General features: G+C 43.9%; 1 protein-coding gene across 3 annotated transcripts in view; it reads left to right on the top strand.

Annotated features, from left to right (window-relative positions):
* The window catches only part of ARHGAP8 (Rho GTPase activating protein 8), a 218,876-nt gene that overhangs the window by 85,181 nt on the left and 108,212 nt on the right, over positions 1 to 25,483 (top strand). For all 3 annotated transcript variants that reach the window (XM_075003579.1, XM_075003559.1, XM_075003569.1), the window contains 5 exons: positions 932 to 1,019; positions 4,689 to 4,820; positions 11,207 to 11,293; positions 16,316 to 16,414; positions 17,267 to 17,377. In XM_075003579.1, the coding sequence (XP_074859680.1) occupies positions 932 to 1,019; positions 4,689 to 4,820; positions 11,207 to 11,293; positions 16,316 to 16,414; positions 17,267 to 17,377 (517 nt within the window). The remainder of the gene's footprint in view (positions 1 to 931; positions 1,020 to 4,688; positions 4,821 to 11,206; positions 11,294 to 16,315; positions 16,415 to 17,266; positions 17,378 to 25,483) is intronic.

Raw genomic sequence — 25,483 nt, 5'->3', positions numbered from 1 at the left:
CCTGAAATAGAACTGACAGCTGCTGCAGGCTGAGGAGTGGGCACAAAATAGCCTGGCCAGATGTATGGGTGGGCTCAAACCCCAGTTCTGGTCAAGTCACCTGGGCGGACAGAAACGTTCTCCAACAATCTACTGGAAACCAAATCCTAGAGCTACTTTGGCTGGTGAGGAGCCCTGGGATACACTCCAGAAGCAGAAGGGCAGACATGAGTCTGCATAGTACAGTTTAGACTCGTCAGTATAAGTGACAGGCTGCAGTTTGCACTGTGGTGTGGATACTCAAGCGTGGGCTTGGAAATACAAATCTGCAGGACATGCGTTGCATAGACTCAGGTTTGCAATTCAGGGTGGACATGCTTGAAGTGACTTATCTGAGGTCTCGTGAAATTGGCAGCAAAGCAGGAAATTGAATTGAGCAACTGTATTGTCTAGAATTATGCTTCCCCTTAGTAGTATAGATATAAATGCAACAGCCATTATAAATGGCAGAAGCTAGGCCCAAAATGTATTAGTAGTCTCACCCCCATGTGGCTGTGAATAGGGAATCCTAGTTAAGGCCAGTCTAAAAAGCAGGTCCTTTAATTTTTTTAGGTGTACTTCTGCAGTGGACTGGTGCCTCCTGAAAGGCGCTCAGTGCTCTCACTTCCATTTGAATATGGCATTCCAGGCGTCCGTCCCCAGCGGTCTATGTACACTATTGGACAGCTGCTTCAGTTCATGGCAGTGGTGGGTAAAGGAATTAATTTGTCATTTGAAGGCAAAGTTCACAATATGTCTGGAATAGAGATGGGACTTACAAAGTTCAAGTCTGCTACAGAGTTTATAGGTGTTCAGATCCAGGGTTTTGCTTCATATTCAGATCTTGTTTCAAGAGTCTTATGCATATGAAATGAGCTATTATAAATGTTTTATAAACTGTTTTATTTACCAGGTGATGACAATTCTGGGAGGAAGGTGATTACTTTCAGTTGCTGTCGTATGCCCCCTTCCCATCAACTTAATCACAGCAGACTACTAGAGTAAGTTTCTCTCTTTTTGATCGAGTATGAAAGCAAGGGCTTAACACACACTAGCCTGATTGTTAAGCCTCTGAATTGGGTGCAACTGTCTTGTGGTGTGTCTATGCTTACGGGTGGGATGTGGCGGTCAGCATGGTCGGTCTTCTGGGGATCAATTTTGCCATGTGTGTGAAGTCGCGGCAAAATCCTCTCTCTCTCTTGGCTTGGTTGTTGACCTTGGCACTCAAGGCTGACAAACTGAGTACGGGACATTGGCATGAGCCCAGAGATCTCTGATCTACACGAGGGAAGAAGGTTGATCGTGGTAAGTCGATCCTAGCTACACAAGTGGCGTAGCTAGAATTGCATATCTGAGGTTGACTTTGCTCCCTAGCATAGACCAGGCTTTAGTAACTGAGTCTCGGCAACTTAACCAGAAACCGTGGGTTTTTTATGTGTTGCAGCTATGTTACTAATCTATTTGTAAATGATTTTTTAAATTTAACTCATGTAAAGGGACAAATAAACAAAAGATTAAAATATTTTTAATATTTTTAAAGTTAATGCTGTATTTGATAAATTTTACTAGTGTTTATTGTATGTTGTATTTGCCAAATGATTTTCATGGTATTTAACCAGCTGCAGGAGTGACAAGTCATTTTTCTTTTCTTTTCTCGTCTCAAAAACATTTAGTAAGAATGTTGTTTCATTCTTTGTACTGCAGTATTATTTGCTTTTGATCGTTAGATGATTCGCATCAATTGCTAACATTTAATGAGCTAAGTATTTATTAAGCTTAGTATTCTGTTATGTCATGTTATAACGGTATTAGGTTTTCTTGGTTAAAATATAAATTATTTCTTTTCATACCATTTTTAAAGATTGATTGTAGTAAGGTAACTGAGATAAAATGCAGCCATGTGGTGGACCTAGTTCGAGATTAGAACAGGATCTCTCTCTGTCTTCCAGCTCTGCACAAGTAAATCAAGCAGGTCACCTGTGTTGAAAATTTGCTCTGTAAGGTAGAAGGCCTTAGTACAGAGGAGAGCCACATCTTGGTATGGACATTTTAGGGAGGGCCATGAATGCTCACAAAATTGGAGTGTGGAGGGCAGGGGATGCTGGGGGCTCCAGCTGGAGAGGTGTGCTTTGGGGTTGGGCCAGAAAAGGGGAGTTCAGGGTGCATGAGGGGATTCTGGGATGGGACTGAGGGGTTTGGAGAGCAGGAGCAGAAACTGGGGTGGGGGGAGCCCCAGCTGAGCGGGGCGTGCGGGCTCTAGGGTGGGACTGGAAATGAATGATCTTAGGAGGTGCCATGGGCTTGGACCAATGGGCATAGAGTGCAGAAGGGTGCACTCAGCTGGGGCAGGGGATTGGGGCAAATGGTCAGGGTGAGGGCTCTGGATGGGGGTCAGACTCTGGGGTCAGGCTGGGAATGAGGGGCTTGGGGTGAAGCATGATGCGGCAGAGTGGGCTCAAACAGTTTGGAGGGCACGAGAGAGATCAGGGCTGGGTGCGTCTTAGGGGCACATGACTGGGGCAGTGCTTACCTGAAGCAGCTCCTGGAAGCTGGCCCACCCCCCTTCTGGTTCCCATGCAGAAGCGGGACGATATGGCTCTGTGCACTGCCCCAACTGCTGGTGCTCTTCCTACAGTTCCATGGGTGGTGGTTCCTGGACAAGGGGAGCTGCACAGCTTGTGCTTGGAGCTGGGCCAGCGAGTGGAGCCCCCTTGGTGCCTCTGCTTCCAGGAGCCATGTGGAGCCCCTGCACATGTGGAGCAGGGCAAGGCAAGCCCCTGACCCTGCTCCCTGGCTAGAGCACCAGAGCATGGCAAGCTGTCAACCTCACTGCCAGGCAGGAGGTCAGAGGCTGGATTGAAATGTCCAGTGGGCCGGGCTGCAAAGCACAAGCCTTAATTTGCTCAGAGTATCAAAATGCCTCACGGTTTTTACCTCTGTGGGATAGGCAAGTGCTGATATCCCAGTGTTACAGGTAGGCAGCTGTGTAATTTGCCCAAGGTCAAAAAAGTTTATGGTAGAACCATGGAATTGAACCCCAGGTCTTCTGAGTCCCCAGCTAGAGCTGGGTCATCTTGTCTTTCTAGAATCAGACCAAATAAGTTAAGATTTGAGGGAAAACTGTTCAGTCTGGGGTCAGCATGGTAGATATTTTGGAAGAGAAACCATGTTGGAATGGATTTGATATGTTAGGGTTTTCACTGTCATTTTTGGAACTACTGTCATAGTGAATAATGTTTCTAGTCATAGTATTGCAGCTTTGGATATGTCGAGTGACTGTGTATAAGCAGGGGGCAGATGCTCTACTGACATAAATTGTCATCATAATTCTGTGAGTGATGGTAATTTGTACCAGGTAAAACTCTGCTTCGTTGTTCTCAGAAGTGGAGCATTTTAGCTTTTACATGCTAGGGAATTATGCAAGGCAAGGAGGCTCAAAATATTGCGTGGGCACAAGAATATGTTTGGGGATATTGTGACTTAATTCCAGACTCTCATATTTGTGTAACACCTTTTGAATGACTATCATCACAATATCCATCCAACTAACTCCTAAAAACACTAGCCAGGGATCAAAACCCCTTGTAAAAAAAAAAAAAAAAAAAAAAAAAAGAAGTACAATGACAGTCCTTATTTCAGGTAGTTCACAGTCAAAGACTTTCACAATAGGCAATGGAGAATAAGAAACAAGGAAGTAGAAAGTGGGAGAAGAGAACAGTAAATAGAAGTGTTTTTGAATAGGTTAAAAGTCACGGTGATTTCAGAATTTGCAGACTGCCACCAGCCTAACAAATGCTCCTAAAACTAAATATTTTATTAAATGAAAAGAACCTACATGCAATTAAGAAAAGTTGTTAAGACTATGCAGCAGAATAACAAGCAAGAACTGATAATGTGATAACATGGGTGAGTTAAAATCTACTTCAGAGTGAAGCTGAAACAGTATTACTCAAGTGGCATGGTTGCCTTATTTAAATCAGCTGTGAAAAAACCACCTTGCCCTATTCTCAATTGTACAACAAAGGAAAAAAGAAAAATACTTTAAATTATACGATAAAAGAATTAATACAAAGAAACCTGCTTGCAAAAACATGCAATAAGAGTGCATTGCTTTAAATTAGCTTAGCACATATTGCTATAATGAAAATCCTAAAAAAGAAAGCCACACTAATTTAAGGACAAAGGAAGTAACTGATGCCAACCACAGTAACGAGCTGATTAAATTTTCTCAGAAAAATTGAAATTGACGAAAAAAATCACAATACCACTTTTCACCATGTTTACAAGCTTTAATTCCACTATTTATTCAGAAGATGGGAATTGAGAAAGATGAGAACACAAAGCAGGAGAGTCCCACTCAGTTACTGTATGGGTTCATTATTTCTAGAAAGTATACTCAGGTTTCTACATCATCTAATTGCCTGTCATCACTGCAGTCTTTGTAATTCTTGACTAGACTTGTTCTAAATGTGGAACAGTTTTCCCCTAAACATGAAATGACTGGCATCATGATGCATAATGCACGTGTGTATTAAAATTGATCATGAACATGAATTTACAGATATTGGCATGCTGTGCAAAAATAGTCAATTTGGATGGTTCTCAGTGTATAAATCCATAAAAATACATTATAAATCACTTGAATGCTAAAATATTGCCTCTCTTCTCAGATACTTGAAGTATACACTGGACCAGTACGTGGAGAATGATTACACCCTTGTTTACTTTCACTATGGCCTGAACAGTCGGAATAAACCCTCTCTGAAATGGCTGCAAAGTGCCTACAAAGAATTTGACAGGAAGTATGTTCTTCAAATAATCTCTGTTTTCCCTTTCTGTAGGTGGAGGTCCAGAAATATTTTAATTATCACAACCTGCTTAACTTTCGGGAAGGAGGCATATCCTTCATGAAAACCAAAACAAGCTGGAGGTCTACCTTTTATGCTTTCTTGCTATTGAGATCAAACAATTTCCATTACCCTAGAATAGATTAGAAATTTCTGCTGTAACAGGGTCCGCCCACTCATGAGCACCCCTCTGCAGTCAAGGGTACTGTGTAGGGTCTTTTCTGGTTGTCTTCAGGGTTCTGAGTATGGGATATAACTAGCCCTTGTTTAGAGTGCTGTCGGTTCCTATACTACTGTGGGAAGTCTCTGGCCACTGGGCCTCAGTCTTGCCCAGGTCTAGGTTCAACTTGCACTTGGAACTGTCCAAAGTACTGCTGCTCTCACAGGCAGTACATAGACCTGCCTGGGTCGAGCTCCTGTGAGGAACTGACTGGCCCTAGTCCAGCAACTTCTTTTATATTTGCTTGCTGGGTCCTGATTGGCTGTTGTAGACACAGCCACTCTGTCCTGCTGGAAGGACCTCTCTTTTGCTCCTCTTGCTGGGATGGGGTGTGGCAAGGCCTCTGGTCTCCTGTAGGGGGAATCAGGGCTTAGTCTACACCTTCACACTGCCACACAGAAAATAATTAAGTTATAAAAAGTGAACATTCTAGGTACTGCATACATTATCCAGGGTGTAAAATCCTGTGGACCCATAATAAGGAGGGCCAGCCATTCTCTAGCATATTCGAAAAGATGTTTGCAACACTTTGATGTTGGTAATGTGTGATTATCTGACAGTTGTGATCCAGCAGCTATTATTTAAAATAGTTCCAGGATTAAGATGGGGGAGGGAAAATAGAGACCTGCTACTGAAATTGTGGCCCAGAATGCCTTTCCTGACATAGATTTTAAGGTCAGAAGGACAATGATGTTATTGTGCTCTGACCTCCTGCATAACACAGGCTGCAGTTCCTTTGCTTTGTTTTACTCTGTAGTCCACAATTGCTAGATAAATTGCACTGAAGAACTGGGAGCCAGGACGGAACCCCGACATGTAGGTTCCCAAAACAGTGAAGCCAGGAGTGCCCTAATGAGAAGAAGTTTCTCTTTTACAGTCTCTCTGCTCTAGGCACCCAGCTAGAGAGCAGCGTGAGAGAAAACACACGCCCAAGTGCTGCCCTTTTTGGTTCACTCCCACTGTCATTAGCAACATTGTTATGTTATGTTTTTTCACACACCTCTCAGCTTTCTGATTCTGAAAGGGATTAGAAACATATCTGTCAAAAAACCTCAAGAAAGACTAATCTGAAGGTATTTGTAACCTGACTGGAGAAAGAAATTACAAGGCATCTCATGTTCTCATGAAAGTCCCAGCTCAGTTTTACAAATTCAAGAGGCTGAGCTCAACACACAGCCAACCACCCTTTTGAATTTCATACACTAAGAGCTGAAACATTAAATACTTTATCACACAAATGTGAAATTCTGCTTAGTAGCCAACAAAGATGAAGAGCACTATTGTCTTTTGAAAAGTCCAGCTGTTGTAATGACATATCACTCTCAGTTCAGTAGAAGGCTGAGGTGGTTTACTTTTGCAAGTAAATTTCTCAAAATGGTGACTACAAGATAGTTGTTGGTTTTGAGACTGGAGAGGGATTATATTATGTTCGCTGTGTCTAACAGTGATCTTTGTTGTGCAAGAGTAGGGGTCTGCAACCTGTGGCTCCAGAGCCATGCGTGGCCCTTTAAGGACTTCTTTGTGGTTCCAGACACTATAATTGCAAAATTTAAAAAACAAACAAACAAAAAATCCTGAGGTGAACATCCTGAAATAAACATGTCACATTACAAATTATTGTAGCTGTGTCTACATGAGCCCCTTCCTTTTGGAAGGGGCATGTTAATGAGCGAGTTCATAAGATGCTAATGAGGCGCTGCCATGAGTATGCAGCACCTCGTTAGCATAATGGTGGCCGCAGCGATTCGAAAGTGCAGCTTTCTAATTTCGTGACGTCTGTGGAGATGGGGACCTTTCGAAAGACCCCCCAGTCTTTGAAAGCCTCTTCTTCCTATCTGGTGTTAGGAAGAAGAGGCTTTCAAAGGCTGGGGGGGCCCTTTTGAAAGGTCCCTGTCTCCCCAGGTGGCACACGATTAGAAAGCCGCACTTTCGAATCGCCACAGCTGCTATTATGCTAATAAGGTGCTGCATACTCATGGCAGCGCCTCATTAGCATCTTATGAACTCGCTCATTAACATGCCCCTTCCAAAAGGAAGGGGCTTGTGTAGACACAGCTACAATAATTTGTAATGTGACATGTTTATTTCAGGATGTTCACCTCAGGATTTTTTTGTTTTGTTTTGTTTGTTTGTTTGTTTTTTTAATTTTGCAGTTGTAGTGTCTGGAACCACATATTCATGGCAGCACCTCATTAGCATCTTTCAAACTCATTCATTAATATGCCCCTTCTGAAAGGTAGGGGCTTGTGTAGACACAGCTTGTGTGTTCACAGTTCTTAAAATCATCATCATCATTGTCCTTTACACGTACTGGCACATAGGGCAGAAACAAAGGTCTTCCATTTCTGTCTGTCACTGGCCAGCCTCTCAATAGTGCCCCAAGTGTGATTCATGTGCTTCATTTCTGCTTCACTAGTCTGGTGCCATGTTGTCTTGGGTCATCCTCGTTTCCACTGGCCTTCAGTAGTCCAGTGTACAGCAGTCTTTGTGATGGAGCTTCCATCTTTCCTGAATACATGCCCACTCCATCTCCAGCATCTTTCATAATGGTGGTGGCCATGTCATCCTGCTTGCACCATGCAAGCTGATCCTGATTCGAAATTTCTTGCCCAAAAAGTATGGAGGATCCTCTGAAGGCTTCTGGTGTGAAAGGCTGATGATTTATGCAGGTCATACTCTGTCATCTGCCAGCATTCTGATGCATGTAATAATGTTCATAAGAGACAGCTCTGATTTAACTTCAGTTTGGTGTGGATCCTGTACTCTGATTACTTCCATACTACATTCAGACTTACAAAGACATTTCTGGCTTTACTGAGTTTGCTCTGGATATCACTACTGATGCCTCCATTTTGTCCAATGATACTACCCTAGTACAAAAAAGTTTAGAGCATGAGCTTTCGTGAGTTAATTCACTTCTTCACGAAAGCTCATGCTCTAAACTTTTCTGTTAGTCTGTAAGGTGCCACAGGACCCTTCGTTGCTGCTACAGATCCAGACTAACACGGCTACCCCTCTGATACCCTAGTACATAAATCTCTCTGTGACAGGTAGGTCGTGGCCATCAATCTTGACAGGTGCTGGTGCTTCAGTGTTTAGGGTCATGACTTCAGTTGTCTTCTGGCTAACTCCTAGTCTGAACTGTTTTCTGAAGGTGCAGAGTCGATTTGTCTTCACTTGCATCTGACAGTGCATATGGGAGAACAATGAAATCAAGGTCCAACAGCTTGAGGTTCGCGGATGATATAGTTATCATTGAGGAAGATGAGGAGAAGCTAGCAAAAACAGGGCAGGTACTAAACAAGGAGAGGAAGCAGTATGGACTCATTATGAACATCGACAAAACAAAAACAATAGTATTTGGAGATAAGGAAATAGGATGGAAGATCAGTGCAGATGGGATTGAACTAGAGACATAGAGAAGTTCACGTATCTGGGAAGCAACATAACATGTTCTAGACTGTAAGAAGAAAATAGTGACTAGAATAGCAAAAGCAAGAGCAAGTTTGAAGGCAATGTATTAGATCTGGAAAAGCAAACCAATTAGCTTAGGAAGGAAGGTGAGCATCTTGAAAATGTGTGTGTTCAACAGCATGTTGTACAGACGTGAGACAAGAGTGATAAAAGATTCAAAGAGAAGGATATTGGCATTCAAGGGGAATTATTACAGAAAGATCCTGAGAATAGGATGGATGCAAAAGGTCACCAACGAGGAATTATATAGGAAGATGCAGCCAGAAGAGAACTTCCTGCAGAAGGTTATAAGAGTTACAGCTATTCAGGCATATTTGCAGAATGAACGACTCATGAAAAATCAAGAGCCTGGTATTGAGCATAATGGATGGCTCGAATAAGAGAGGCAGACCTCACAGAGAATGAGTAGATGGTATAGTAGGTAGGTGCGGAGCTAGTCCACAAAAACTTAGCCGCTCTGCGCTGGACAGGGAAAGATGAAAGGAAATAGTGAGAGAAGCATCAGACATTAACGGGCTCTGACCCCATGGTGTTTGTTGATGATGATGGTGTGGAGAAGGTGGACCATCTGATTGGTGCCTCTTGCCTCATGTTCTGTTCTATGCTACATAACCCAGTCTATGAGTAAGTTAAAGAGCATCAGAGACATAACGCATCCCTGCCTTACTCCAGTCTTAACTTTGAAGCACAGATCATTGTTTTCCACGCTGCATGTGAAATTGTTATAAAAATCTTGATGAGCTGTACTATGTGTTGTGGTATTCTGTATGCTCTCAGAATACGTCAAAGACTATCTCTATGAATTCTGTCGTAGGCTTTTTCAAAATCAAAGTTGATGAACAGCAGCTTTCGACATTCAAAGCATTGCTCAACGAAGTTACATAGTATAAAAATGTGTTCTACACATCCCTTTCCTTTGGAAAACCGAGCTTGTTCTTTCCTCAGTCATTTATCAACAGCATCTGAGATCTGCTGAATAATTATCTTAGTGAGACTCTAGCTTGGCACTGAGAGGAGAGTAATGCCATGCCAGTTGTTACAGCCCTTGAGTGCTACTTTCTTGGGTATCATAACAATAATTCCACTTGTCCAGTCCTCTGGTACCAGTTTCCCTTCCCATATCGTTCTGTTGACATAAGGCCACACCAACTTTATAGTCACCACATAGGGGAGGAGCAACAGGGGAAAAATACCTTCAGTTTCATTGGCTTCTGAAGTGTGCACATCTTATAGTGGCTGTGCATGGGGCAGGGTCATTTGCATGCTCTTACAATCCCAGGAGCTAAGCCGGTGGGAGTTTAGTGTTCCTGGTAGGTTCAGCCAAGCTGGAAAAGTCAAGCAGGGAGGAGCCAGACTAAGCACGCGTACGGACCCTCCAGGATTGGGGGTTTGGCTCAGGGCTAATAACCCTAACCTAGAAAAAGCCCTTTGTTATGGAAACAGCAACACAGAATTCCTTCTCAACTGTGTGTGACAGCTTTCCAGAGTCATTTACAGTGACTTGTGTAACTGCCAGTGGTAAAAGCAGAAATGTTCTTAAAATGGGGGTTAAAAAAGTACGGTTTGACATTATTTTGTTAAGGACTGTCTCATATTTACATGCACTGTGGCTCTTGAATTATATTGAATTTTTTACTGAATTAAAAAATTGGCTCTTCTTGCTATTTTGGTTTCTCCCCATAAATGAAGGATCATATGAAATTTTAAGTCTTATAGTGCTTGGTTCCCCATTGCCATCTCTAAATATATAAGTTGCTATGAGAAGTTGGTTTTACTGATTCCTGATCGGTGGAATATGTTACTGACAATCCTTTGAAGGTTAGCAGTCAAGAGGGATCTTCCCTGTATGTGGGGAAAGAGTGTGAGGTTGTCATTGAAAGGCAGCGGTAATTGACACACAAACCAATATGTTTGCCCACTTATTTTCTGTATCTTCTTTGGTACGAGATCTTATTCCTTTGTGCAGCCTAGTTTCCATTCCTGCTTGTCCCTACTCTGATCCATTATTTATGATATCATATGTCACTGCAGGATCAATCAGGATTATGGGTCAGAGATTTTGTTTTAAAGACACTAGTTGCAGGTCCTCAACTAATGTAAATCAGCCATAATGCCATTGGCTTCTGATGACCGATATCAGTTTATGCTAGCTGGTGATCTGTCTCAGATACCTTCAATAATTACTCGCAAACCAAAGCAAACAAAGCAAGAAAAAAATCAATGAACTAATGTAGGATTTAATTCTGAAACAATAAAGGTCCTCCCCAGTCTGGAATACTGAATAACAGAATAATAGAAAAGAATGGAAAAAGAAGTCAAATAATTATTTCTTTCACTGGAATTTTCTTTTTATCATTTACAGAGATGGTCTCCCACCACCACCATTATTAAATTCACAAAGCAATCCAGACACTGGCTAGCAATGTAATAGTGTAATCTTGGCCTGCTTTTATAACATCAGGACTGACCAGCTCATTTTTTCATTTTACATTCAATTTCCTCTGAATTTGATTTTTCTTTTTTAGTGTACTTGAAAGGAATATATTTAATGTTCCAGTAATAAAACCTTTTTAATCAATTGCAGCTACTTTGTGCTTCAGCGTATGATATTAAAAAGTCTTCTAACAATTTAATTTTCTTTTCACAGGTATAAGAAAAATCTTAAAGCACTCTATGTTGTTCATCCTACCAACTTCATAAAAATTCTGTGGAACATTTTTAAACCTCTCATAAGGTATAGCTGATTTCATTAGTGCGCTATATAGTTTGAAACAGTTTGCCTTTTAATAATTATACATGGCTAAAGTAAGATACCAGCCTATACTGAAAAAATTAAACTGTGGCTTGAAGATGCAGAGGTCTTGATTCAGCAAAACTCTTCATCATGTTTCACTTTAAAGAGATGCTTATTCATTACTTAATTATTCATCTGGCAGAGTGGGTCTTTGCCCATGAAAACTTATGCTCCAAATTATCTGTTCATCTGTAAGGTGCCACAGGATTTCTTGTTGTTTTTGAAGACACAGATTAATTTGGATATCCCTCTGATACTTATTCATTAGAGCACTCAACTGTGCATTGAAGTACATATGATTGAAGTACAGTAGTGCCTTGATTTACGTGAGGGTTGTGTTCCCATGCACCCTTGCGTAACTCAAATTTCATGTAGGTCGGGGGTGGGGGTTTCCCTGGCTGAACGCAAGTTCTGCTGCTGGGGAAGCAGCAGGAGCACCTGGAGCTCCTTTAGAAAGGTAAGTCCTGAGGTTGTGGGAGACAGCTGGGGAGGGTTAAGCCTGGCGGTGGGTTGAGGCTGTGGTAGGGGGGCTAAGCCTGGAGTGGGTTAGGGATGTGGGGAGGGCAGGGGGTGGAGTTGAGCTGGAGTCACACACAAGAGGGGTGATTTGAACTGGGTGAGAAGGGGGTGGAGCTAGAGCCACAACGGGGGGTGTGGTGAGCCGGGGCAGGGGGGTTTTTTGAATGGGGGCCCCATGCAGGAGGGTTAAACTGGGGCTGAGTGCAGGTGGTGAGCTGGTGGAGGGTTGGGGGATTGAACCACGCCTGGGGGGTTGATTCAGAGCTGGGCATGGGGGTGGGTGGTGAGCAGGAGCCATGCATGGGTGGTGAGCAGCGCTGGGAGGGGTTGAACTGGGGCCGGTGGGGAGCAGGATTTTGAATTGTGCTTAACTCACGTTAATGTGAGTTAAGTGCAACTCAAAATTGCACATTTTGAGGATTTACTGTACATGGTTTGATCGTACATTGCGACAGGGGATGTCTTTGTCTGTATTTGTGCAGCTGCTAGTACAGTGGGGTCCTGTGATCCCTCACTGGGGCTCTCAGGTGCTACCACACTACAAATAATAACAAATAAATACCTATATCTTTGAGTGTGTGCTCAAGTGTTTTGATGACTGAAGGCAGGATTACTCATGTGATTAACATTAAACATGCCCTTAGATGCTTTGATTAATCTACAACATAGGGGGTGTAATACAAGCACTCTGGAAGAACAAAATGATCTTGACAAATTGGAGAGGTGGTCTGAAATCAACAGGATGAAATTCAATAATGTCCCATATATTTCACTTAAGAAGGAAAAAATCAAATGGATGACTGCAAAAGAATTAGGATGGCAGTACTGATGAAAAGGACCTGCAGTGTGTCATGGATAACAGATTGAATAGGTGTCAACAATATAATGGAGTTGCATGGAAGAGTGGTAACTTTCTAGATTTTAGTAACAGGAATGTTATGAGTAAGATAGGGGAGGTGTAACTGTCCTTCTGTCTTCAGTACTGATGTGGCCTCCTCTGGAATACTGGGTCAGTTCTGAGTACCACACGTTAGGAAAAGTGTGGACAAATCCGAGAGTCCAGAGGAGAGCAATAAAAATGATAAAACATTTAGAAAGCATGACAGGACAGGTTGAAAAAAACCTGCATGTCTAGGTCTTGAGAAGAGCGATGACAGTCTTTAAGTTTATGTTAAGGATACCTATTAAGAGAACTGTGATCATTGTTCTTCATGTCCAGTGAAGGTAGGACAAGGAGTAATGGGCTTATCTGCAGTAAGGAAGATTTAGGTTAGATATTAGAAAAACTTTCTAACTATAATAACAGAGAGGAAGCTGTGCTAGTCTATACACTATCAAAACAAAAAGCAGTCAAGTAGCACTTTAAAGACTAGCAAAATAATTTATTAGGTGAGCTTTCGTGGGACAGACCCACTTGGTCTGAAGAAGTGGGTCTGTCCCACGAAAGCTCACCTAATAAATTATTTTGCTAGTCTTTAAAGTGCTACTTGACTGCTTTTCTAACTATAAGGATGGTTAAGTACTGAAATAGGCTTCCAAAAGAGGCTGTGGATTCCTTTTCGCTGGAGGCTCTTAAGACCAGGTGGGACAAGCGCCTGTTAATGATGGTCTAGGCTTACTTGGTCCTGCCTCAGCAGTGGGGCTAGCCATGATTTCTTGATGTGTCTTTCAGCCCTGCATATCTGTGATTCTGTTTCCAACTCTACATGCACTCGCACTGTGACTAGCTCAACTCCTGGGCCAGAAGTGCCTTTCGGAATTTGACACTTACTGCATATATCTGTCCATACAAAGCATTCTGTGAACTGCCAAACCTATGCAGATTGTTCTGGCTTCACACAGGAATAATAGTCTCAAATACTTGGGGAATGGAGGGGTGGAACTATAGTGGGCTGACATCACTGAGTAGCATTTAGTGTAATTGCCTCCTGGTTTTTGGGACCATGGAGTTTACAGTCACTTATTCCAAGCCCTCACTTCCTGGGTTGATTTAAGAAGGTGAACATTGTTCTGGTATCAATGGCTTTAAATCCATCTGCCCACTGAAATGTGTGTAATATTAATATAGTGCAAGCATTTATATCAGAAAATTATACCAAGATTTGTTTAATATAGTTGCTGCTGCTGCCTGTGCTATGTTCAAGTTTTCAGTACGATGTGTTATTCTTGCATTATTTTTAACATTGTGCCTTTTGGATTTAAGTCAGTATTTAAATGTTTCCTATTACTATTTTGTTAATATTCTTTATCAATAAAATTTTAAAAAAATGTTAATAACCCTGAAATCAAGAATCAGTTTACAAAAAGTTGAAAGTATCTATGCATTCTGCAGAAGAAGACCATGTGAGCTATATAAAATCCAGAAGTTATAAAGAAGCTTAGCTTCTGCAGGTTAAGTATCATAGTCTCCCAGACTTCTGTTTAAGGAGGATTCCACTGTTTTTCGAGGATTGTAAAATGCAGGGAAGGATATTTAAAATCAAGTGCATCTGCAATTCTGTGTCTTTAGCTAAACTGTAAGGCACTAAGTTCCAGGCAGTAGAGCTCTTTCTCTTTATTAATGTTGTATTGCTGGTGGCTGGTATTCTCATTAAAAATGGAGACCTATATATGGATAACAGTAATTTACCAGAACAGTACATTTCAGGAATTTTATGTATCCTTCAATGTACCTCTGCTTTCAGGTTATTTCAGATTATATTCAGATTAATTTAAAAAAATCCTTCAGTGATCTGTGGCTTGATATTGCCACAAATATGGGTATGGTGGGGAAGAATGACAGAGTTTGTGTTTCATAACTTATGCTCGGTTATGTCTGTGACTCAGGAAAATGTCACCGCTAATGTTTCTCGCTAAAATAATGAATTAAATTTTAATGTCATAACTCAGATGCATATGTTTGCATTTGCAACTTGTTTTTGGAGTGTTTGTTTTCTGTGCATGAACAGAACATTTGGTATAAGCAGTATTATTTGCTCAAAGAACAAAATAAGGAAAAAATAGAATAGTCGTTTGAATATATTTAAGGAAAAAATGACATTTTCTGAGCCACAGTAGCAGCTGATTGATCTCATCTAGAGCCTAAGGCAGACCAGCAGAGGGTACTGTTAGTAATTCTAAGCATATGCAAAAAAAAGAGGTATCAAGGGTGTGTGTTTGGTGGGGGAGGTATATAGATGAACTAGCAAAAGCCATGAAACTGTAAAAATAGCATAATATGGTCTCATTCAACTATGATGATGCAGCAGTTTTACAGAAGAACAAAAATTCCTGACTGCCTTTGAGTTAACTGTAAATTGCCCATTTTGTCAAATTGTATTACTAGAGTGAGTTCTCAAAGACATCGCTTTTCCCTTAATGAAGTCTATATTGCAGTTAGCTAATTGCCTTTCATTAAATGTGAAAATCATAGCTCATATTGGAAAAAGTAGGCTGAAAAGTCCAGATGAGATGGTAGATATTCATGAAATCTGTTAATGTTGCAAAACTCCTTTCCTGCTCGCAAAATGTAGCGCTTGTAATTAATACTTTCAAAATTAGTAGTAACTTTTTAAATTCATACTTTCCTCCAGTAGAGGGAGCTTATGTATGCATGTTTGATGGCTCAGCCTTAAGTCAGTTACTGGAACGCTATTGCTGTCCAAGTTCTCTATCAGAAGTAACTTACAGAAAGAGAAATGTGTTTTATATCACATTTCTGTTGGTTTTCTTTATTTTTTATTACAAGAAAGATTATGTTTTACAGAAATAGGGGCTTTTTTCAGAGTGTGATGGTTGTAATATAAATCATAATTGGAACACCTGAATTACAAATGGGCCTTTGCAGACTAAATTTTCAGCTTTGACTGGCAACAATTGTTTTAACAGTCTTGTGAGTCCCATTTTATGACTCCTGAAGAGGTCTTTATATTTCAGAATATGTCTTTCATCAGGCCTTTTGAAGGTGCCTGTAACTGAGCATCCAAAACCTGAGGCATCCAAAAGCCAGATTTAGGCCTTCCATTATATCTATTGTTCTGCTATTTTTTATTTCCTTAGAAAACTAGATTAAAATAGCACATACCTGTTTTTTCTATCAGCAGTATGGCCTTCTTTCCAGAAGTTTACATAAAAAGTGTTCTATTACATTCCTTTTTTCAAAAAGTTTTCTAGTGCCATACTGAAAGCTGTCATTCAGCAGTGCTCTTTTGGTTTTTTATATTTATGCAAATTCCAAAACATTCAGTTGGAAATCGGGGTTGGTTTTTTTTTTTTAATTCAAATCAGAGTCTCAGGAATACTCTGTGTGTGTTTGATTGTGTGAAAACGAAATACATCTTGTGTCTCCAGCTGCTTCAGTTATAGTTTTTGAGTTTTTCATTTGCACTTTCTGTGATAGAAAACAAACTTTGCATTGATTGTTCTCCCTTGCTGATTGTGTAATTTTTCCACTTCTTTGTTTAGCCATAAGTTTGGGAAAAAGATCACCTATTTGAACTATTTAAGTGACCTGAGACAGCATCTCAAATATGACCAGCTTAATATCCCCGTAGACGTTATTCGGTATGTAGCATGTTTGTAATATCTCCTGGGATACATGTTCTGAACTGGAAAGTTGTCTAACATTCATTGTGTTTGAAATAAGATCTAATCTAATTCCTTTACAAATTAAAAATCTAATTTGCTATTTTTCCTTAACTGTGTTTGACACTAAAAGATTCATTGTCATCAAAGGCATCCTGTAAAGAGATTGAGTGTTTACAGAAGAGATCATTGTATAGTTCTGCACAGGTTTGGAATAGCCTCTTGGCCTCAGATGCTAAGTATTTTGTTAATATAATTGTTTTTACTGTGCCTTCATTAACAAAACCGTATCATATGGCATTATTGCTTATGAGTGGCACATACAATTTATTTACTGTATATGTACATAATGCTCTTTATTCGGAAGAAAAAATCTCATTTGTTACACTCATGTACTGTCAAAAAGTGATTTTATGTCACTGTTGAATGAAAATAACTTGTAGCTTTTTATTTTGAGCATTACCACTGTGTGGTTTTTTGACATCTTTGCATGAATGTGTAATAACAAAAAGCATAGTGCAGCTCTGTCTGTAAAAAAGGATTGCATGGGGGGTGGGAGGTGAGTTGTGCTGCTGAGCAGCAACTGTGATTGAGTTTTGCTTTTAAATTATAGGAGTGTTCCTAACTCTTGGACATATTTATTACTGTATTTTATTGATCGAAGCGAAATAACTCTTTCAGGTGTTACTAAATGATCCTCCCACAAGGGCTTTCAGATATCTCACAAATGGTAAAATTTAAAATCACTGGAAGTATTTGTGATTGTGCAATCAGCGTGTACTGTTGTTTCACCCTCAATAGGTACAAACTCTTTTTTTCCCCCCCACCCAGACATGATGAAAATCTTCGGGCTAAACAAAAGGGGATACCACCACCTTCTGTGAAAGTTCCTCCACCAAGACCTCCTCTTCCTACCCAGCAATTTGGGGTCAGCCTACAATAGTAAGCTGTGAGAGTTCTTTGATTGAAACTTTAAAATAAGCTCTGGAATGTGCTGTATCTCTGTGGATTGATGTCACACAAAATGTAGTATTTAATCTACCATGGATTTTTTTCCTACTCTTTTATTCTCTCTCTCCCTTTAATAACAGTGAAATCTGGTAGTTGTAAGGCTCACTAGTAACATCTGGTGAATTCATGACATCAAATAAGTCTACACTGGGAGGAAAAAAAAACATGCCGGTAATTCTACAGATCCAAGTTCATGGGACTTACACTACAGTGTTAAAAATAGCAGTGGAGACATTCTCAATGGGGCTGAAGCTCTGGCGCTGAAACCTACCCCTTTCACTACGTTTCAGAGCCTGACCTGCAGTCCATTGGGAATGTCCACACTTCCCTTTTTAGTGCTGTGACATGAGCCCAGGGCATAAGTTCCCAGCTCTGAGACTCAGTACCACAGGTGGGCTTTTTGTGGTGTAGAGATGTCCGTAGAGCCCTTGCGATCTCCATGATCTTCCTGGTCTTCACACCTACAGTAATTTGTGCAAGCCTAGACGATAGGCAACACTTCAAGTGCTGGTTCCTGTGTTTATTCTACTGTGGGCTATGCATGTGGTCCATGTGCCTGAGACTGGAAGTATCTTGTGTGCAGCGCCTATTGATCTGTGTTTACATGTAATTCTCCTTGAGCCCCATCCTAGGAGCATAGGGGGCAGTGTGGACCAACCATCTCCTCAGTTACTTCTTGACACCGGTGGCATTTTCTAAGGGTACGTCTACACTTACCAGATCAGGGTTGGTCTTCTGGGGTTCAATTTAGCACATCTAGTGGGGATGAATAAAGTCAAATTATTAGAGCTTGACAATAGACCCGACTCCTCATTATTGTGAAGAGTAAAGGAGGTCAGGCAGATAAGTTGATCCTAGATAAGTTGATTCCATGTAGTTGGAACTGTTTAGTGTATAGCTGCCCTTAGGGTGACTTACAGTTCTGGCTCCCCATCACTTTTCTGCCTTAGTAAAAAAATTTGTTGGTGCAATGCTATGCGACAACTCTCTGTGGTCCCAGACTGTTAGCCTGCCAAAGAAACGCCTTCAGACTTTGCTAGTCCTAGCTTTGTCCTGCAGATAAACCCTTGGTGATGTTCAGCTCCAAAACTCTTCTGGCAGCACTCAGCCCCTGCCACTGGCTGCCCACTGAAATACAAGTCTGCCATTTCCAAAGAGAGAGACAGTATGCCCCAGCTTGTTCACGCAGCTGAGGATGCACATCACGCTTTACTAGTACAGCACTGAGATTAATTTATAAGAAGACATGAATAGGTTTATTAATGCGGAACTGAGATTTAAGTGATACTATTCAGAGATAATAGAAACAGAAAATGGCTACAAATAATCCAAAAGTATTACAATGTAATACTAATATCATAATACAAAACTAATGCACTTCTAAGAAATTATGTATAACCTAAGGAGGCTCCAAGTTTTGTTTGAAGTGGTTTTCTCACCTATGGCTACTTCTCCACACCACCAAACCACATGGTTGGGTACCCAACACTCACAGATGCAAAGCAAGTGAGCTCAATCCAGCCAATTAAAGAGGTATCCAGTACACAGGAGGAGCATGCCTCCTAGCCCAGACTCAAGAGTGGTGAGACACAGAAACAAAGGCCCTTCACGTGCAAATTCTCATGAGAGCTAAGGACACTCCCATAATCCAGATCTCCTTCTAAATGCACTTTGAAGGGGAAGGGTCCATCTCCAAGTCAGGAGAGTTTTCACACCCAGGTCCCAAAGACTTAGGTTCTCCTAAGCCACCTTGCTACAGTCAGAAGAGTACTTGGTGAGAGAGTCATTCATTGGTGGTACTGGCACAGTCCCATAAGGATGTGTTGACCACTAAAAGCCTTTGTGCATTGACACCAGCTGTGCAAGGTTTTAGAACTCTACAACCATCAAGAGGACCAGAGACTTATACCACTCCAGAAGATATTTTCATCTTCCTGGACCCGCAGTCTCCCCTGTTTCCTGAGCTGCATCTCTCCATTAGGAGATGGAGACTTCAAGGGAAGAAGTTCATCCCATCTGCCGTTCCTAGCTTCCAGACTTCAGTGGCATTGATGGCACTGCTGGTGGAGCTGGTCATTCAGGTGGTCATTGAAAGAGTCAGGCAGCAATATGCAAGAACTATGACTGCAAAGAAAGGGGTCACATGCTTGGAACTCCTAAAATAGAAGATAGTTCCATAAACCAGCCTCCAGTATGAAATATCAGACTACTAGGTGCTGCTGGCCAACTATGACTTTCTGATCACAAGTGGAAACTACATGACACAATGGCTGTTGCTATCACTGCTCAGTGGGCAACTCCTACCTGGCAACTATTCACATCTCAGACAAACAGGAAATGTGACCCATTCTGTTCCAGGGGAGCTCAGGAACAGGTTTTCAAGCCCATAGGTCTTATGCTGTCCTGAAATGGCTGCATTAGAGCTGCCAGCTTGTTAGCACTTCAAGTTCTGCAAGACTAGAAAGAAACACCCCCCACTCATCGTAATTGGTCCCAAATGGCCCAAACAGTAGGGGTTTCCAAGACTTCCACTTATGTCAGCCTCTATCCACGAGCATTCCATTCTTCCCAAATCTGTTGCCCCAGAATAATGGCAAATTCAGACATCTCCTCCTGGACTCTCTTCATCTTGGTTTTCTATTGGGTTGGGTGTCAGATGGTGTGCAGCTGAGCTTGGAAGACATTGAAGCTGTTCTTCGTAACAGCAAAAAGGATTATATATTCTGGTGGACTCGATCCAAGTGGAAATTTTTTTTTCAATCTGACCCAGCAAAATCCATGTTCCCGGAGACAGCGGGTATTATGACTATTTTGGATTATCTCCTGACTTTTATGATGGTATGTCTGTCTCTCTCAGCTTACTTCAAGTCCGCCTAGCAGCAATCAGCACGTCGCCCACAATTGAAGACAAATCCATCTTCACTCAGTCATTGGCAGCTTGGTTTCTGAAAGGTGTGATTAAAACCTTTCCCTCAATCATAGAATCGTAGGACTGGAAGGAACCTCAAGAGGTCATCTAGTCCAGTTCCCTGCACTCATGGCAAGACTGAGTATAATCTAGACCATCCCTGACAGATACTTGCCTAATTTGCTCTTAAAAATCTGCAATGCTGGAGATTCCACAATCTCCTTAGGCAATTTAATGAGTGTATTCTTGTCAGAATTAGTTCAGTTCACTTGAACTCATGATGCTCAGGTGTACAAACCATTAGGCAAACCTCTACCAAAGAACCTTCCTACAAGTGAAATGGTGCCATATAAGAAATCATATAAAAATTAAAAATAAAATCAGATAGCCTCTACACTTTAAAAATGAGAAATAAATGGTATCAGTTAATCGATTTATGGAGAGAGGTAAACTAATGAGGAGGAATAATGGCACTTAAGGGAAGCCTTAGAAACCATAAAACTGAAAATTATTAAATATGTCACATTGTCTTTGTGAGTGAAATGCTTGTATTCATTCTGTTCCTTCTGATTACTGTAGTGTGCATCAGCAATCTGTTAGTGAGCTCACATTTCTCTAGCAAAATGGCAGCTTGCAAACTTTTGAATCATGAAGTAAATCTGGTCCCTTTCTTAAGAGATAAACAGAAAGAGGGCAGTTTTACATCATGTGTAGCAAGTAGGAAGACACGTCTGCTGATGGCATGGTGACTTTGTGGCTACTGTGCTTATAAATTATTGCATCTCTGGATTGCAACAGGTAACTGCAGAGTTGCACCTTGCATTGGAACTTACAGGGACGGTGCACTTAGGCTAGGTCAACATAGCAGCATTATTTTGAAATAATCCATTCTGGAATAGCTATTCTGAAATAACACAGCTACACCCAAGAATGCATTTTGAAGTAGCACCCAGCTATTTCAAAACAGCATATCTGGGGACACAGTGCTAATTCGAAATAGTACCCTTGGCTTATTTTGAAATAGCACCATTCCGTGTTTTAACAGTGCCTACTTCAAAATAGCAGTTTTGAAATAGGTGTTATTCCTCCTGCAATGAGGTTTATAAAATGCAAAATCTGCCGTCTCAAATTAATTTAAATCTAGTGTGTGTAGTGTAGATGCTTGTAAAGTTATTTTGAAATAAGTGCTGTTATCTTGAAATAACTTAGCTGTATGGCTATAGCATTAGGCCCCTGTTCTGCACTTGATACCATCTGACTGCTGAGCCTGCATGCAGACACAGTGAAGTACGTAGTGTCTGGGTAAGGCTGCAGTTCTGTCATGGAAATCATGGATTCTATGAGCAGGAGGCATGCGGGGGGACTGGAGGAAGGGGGCAGCCCCTGCGCCTGCTGCACTGGCCACTGCTCGGGCAGTTCTCTGGTGGCTGGCCCTGGGAATTGCCAAGTCACCGTCTCGGAGCAGCTAGCCTGGAGTCCACTGCACCAGCTGCCCTGGCACATTCCTTGTTGTCCGTACTTCACTAAATCTGCTCCCCTTGGAAATTAGGGTAATACTGGCTTCACTAGAAACTGAGGTAGGTCAATGATGAGACTCCCTCCTTAAAAAGCATAAATGCAAAGGCTCTGCTTTATAAAATTTTCCTCAGGGTGACTTCATAACAGCTCTCTCCTAGCAGTCGGGCTGCCCACAGTGCTTGTGAAAACTGGGATATCAAAAAATGGCCCTCGCTGTTTTCTGCAATGGCAGGTGAAGAATTGTTTTGTTTCTGATTGAGGAGAGGTGATCTCTTTGGGTCACTAACATATGTCTAGTCCAGTTCCTTTTCTCATAGAAATCCATTAGGCCATGCATAAGCTTTTAACATTGTAGGCCAACATTTTCAAAAGAGCCAAGGAAATTAGGTATCTAAATCCCATTGAAAGTTAGGAGAGTTAAGGGCCAAATTCTCTTGGGCTGCATCTACATGTGCCCCCTTCCTCCAGAAGTGTCATGGTAACGAGCGGCCTGGAAAATGCTAATGAGGCACAAATGTAAATTTCCTGTGCCTCATTAGCGTATGGGCACATGATTCTGAGTCCAGAAGAAGCTCTTCTGGACTCCAAAATAGCCATGTAGACACAGGGATCTTGCGGAAGATCTGAATCACATGGCCATATGCTAATGAGGCACAGGAAATTTACAGCCACATCTCATTAGTATATTTCAGGCTACTCATTACCAGAAGGGGCATGTGTAGCTGCAGCATTAGGCTACTTTCAAATCCAGGCATTGAACTGGGCATAATTTGCAAATGGGTGAAGAGCTTATTATTGATTTAACTTATAGCTCTTCATCCTTATGCTGCCCTCAGTGGCTCAGCATCCTGTATCTGAATATGAAATGGGTGCACTCAACAGCTGTGTCTACACGTGAGCGCCCTTTTGAAATGGCAAAAATCGAAGTTCAGCAGTCAAAATAGTGGCCATCGAAAGGGAGCACCCGCTGCCATTTTTTGGATCGGCACTTCGATCCGCTCTTTCGAAGTCCCATTGAGGTCTTTCCTAAGAGAGTGTCCACACGGTTCCAAGCCCTCTTTCGAAAGAAGGGAGGCAGAAGACGCTGTGGACAGGGTCCCATGGCTAACAAGCCCTTCCGGGGCCGCAGACAGCCGCTTCCTTTAAAGGGCCCCTTCCCTCCACCTTCCCCTCCGCATGAGCTGAGTGCTGCCCAGCCTTTCCCAGCCCAGCAGAGCCCACTCATGCCCACCATGGAGGCCCAGCAACAGCTCCTGCAGGAGGAGGCCCTCATCATGGACGCCCTGCTGGCAGTGCTGTGCACCATCACTGCAGCTGCACCAGCTCTCATTGGGTGGCTGGGTGCCCCCCAGGTGCCCTGATGCCTCTGGACCCACCCCAGCAGCACCAACTAGTAGAAGCGCGTGGTGCTAGAGGAGTGAGGCAAGGAAAGGTGGCTGTGGAACTTCTGCATGTCGAGGCAGACTTTCGACGAGATCTGCCTCTGGCTTGCCCCCGCACTCCGGCACCACGACACCTGCATGCAGCCAGCCCTCACCCTGGAGAAACGGGTTGCGATTGCCGTATGGAAGCTGGCCACCCCAGACTCCCACTGCTCCGTGGGACAACAGTTCAGGGTGTGCAAGGCCTCCGTTGGGGCTGTACTTTATGGCGGTAAGGTGGGGCCGGGTGGGCAAGGGGGCTGGGGCAAAGGGAACCCTCCACTGTAAGTAGCCAGATGAGGCACGGGCTGGAAGGGTGGGGGACAGAGGGCTGGACAGGGCGGGGGCCGGATGGGAGTGGGGCAGGGGGTTGGACAGGACGGGGCGGGGGCTGGATGGGCCCGAGGCGGGGGAAGACGGCTGTCACACCCACACTAGAGCATGTGTCCCCCTTCCCCCTCCTCAGATCGTCAGGGCCATCAATGTGATGCTGCTCCATAAGGTCATCCACCTGGGGGATCTGGACAACACCATTGCCAGCTTCCAGGACCTGGGCTTTCCGAACTGCATCGGCACTTTGGATGGCACACGCACATCCCCATCCACGCCCTTCCACACAGCGCCAGCCAGTACATCAACCGGAACGGCTACCATTCGGTGGTGCTCCAGGCCCGGGCGCACGCGAGGGGCCAATTCACCGACCTCTACGTGGGCTGGGCTGGCCGCACCCATGATGCTCGAGTCTTCCGGAACTCCGGCTTCTGCCTGTGCCTGGGGGCCGGCACCTTCGTCCCCCAGCAGGAGATCCTGGTGGCTGAGGACATCACCATGCCGCTCTGCACTGTGGCAGATGTGGCGTACCCCCTGCAGCCATGGCTCATGAGGCCGTACATGGGACACCTTGACCCCAGCCGGGAGGCATTCAATGAGCACCTCAACCACGCCCGCAACGTGGTGGAGCGGGCCTTCGGGCGCCTAAAGGGGCAGTGGAGGTGCTCCTCGTGCGGCTGGAGGTCGGGGTCCTCAACATGCCCCAGGTGGTGGGCGCCTGTTGTGTCCTTCACAACATGGTGGAGGGAAAGGGGGACACCTGTGTCCCCGGGGGGCCCTCCGGCTGGTGCCGTCTGTGCGCAGCTGGACGCTGCCCCCATCCGCCAGGCCCACCGGGACGGCCACCACATCCGGGAGGCCCTCAGGCAGGCCTTTGCCAACAGCTGCCTCTGACCCGCATGCACACCCGTATCCCACGCACATCTGCCATCCACCGTCCCTGCAACCCCCACCAGCACTGCACCCACACATCCACCACTCACCATCCCCCTGAGGAGCACAGCAAGGAGTGGTGAAAAAAAAAGAAACATTTATATAACTATTTTTGTTGGTAACTATGTACAGGGGGGAACCTAACTCGGAGGGGGTAACCTAACTTGGAGGGGGGCGAGGCACTTATTCTGGGGCATGGGTGGTGGGCCACGAGCCCCGTCAGCACCTGGAGCCCCTGTCTCCCTGGGTGCAGGGTCCCCGGCGGGGAGGGTAGGGTGCAGGTAGCACCAGCAGGTATTGCCGGCAAATGGGCCTGGGGGGGGCGGAGGGTGCAGGCTCAGTGGGGACGGGGGGGCAGGACTGTCGGGGGAGCTGCCGGGGGCGGGGCCAGGAGGCGGGCAACAGTGGCTATGTGGTCCTGGACGGCATGGCAACTTCCCTCCAGGTTGGACAGCTGCCTATCTCAGGCTGTCCTCCTGTCCATGTCAGCCAGGGCAAGCCTCAGGTGTTGCTCGGCCACCTTGGCCTGGCGCTGGCTGGCTGGCTGGGTCGTCCTCAGCCCGGCGGGGGAGCCCTCCAGCCATGGCCCCGAAGGCGCGCTGCATGGGGTGGCATCCGGACACCTCCAAGGGCTGCGTGCGGGCTCTCAGGGACGAAGGACGGCGCAGGGCTCTCCCAGCCCACGGATGGTGTGGCTCTGTGGAGAGAAGAAGAGCATATTAGTAATGTGCCCTGGATGGAGGGGACCAGGCTGTGGCCCACCCATCCGCACCCCCCCCATGGGGCCCGCGCCCCCCCAAGGGACACCGACCTGCCCCCCATGATTTGGGCCTCCTGGTCTGGGGGTGCATCCAAGGGTCTCTCCTGCAGGTGGCCCTTCCCAGCCTGCAATGTGTGGGCCCCAGGCGCTGTCCGGCACTGACCGGC

The sequence above is a fragment of the Carettochelys insculpta genome, chromosome 1, assembly GCF_033958435.1.
Source record: "Carettochelys insculpta isolate YL-2023 chromosome 1, ASM3395843v1, whole genome shotgun sequence".
Classification (NCBI taxonomy): domain Eukaryota; kingdom Metazoa; phylum Chordata; order Testudines; family Carettochelyidae; genus Carettochelys; species Carettochelys insculpta.
The sequence above is the reverse complement of the archived record's forward strand: the minus strand, read 5'-3'. Positions and strand labels throughout refer to the sequence as shown.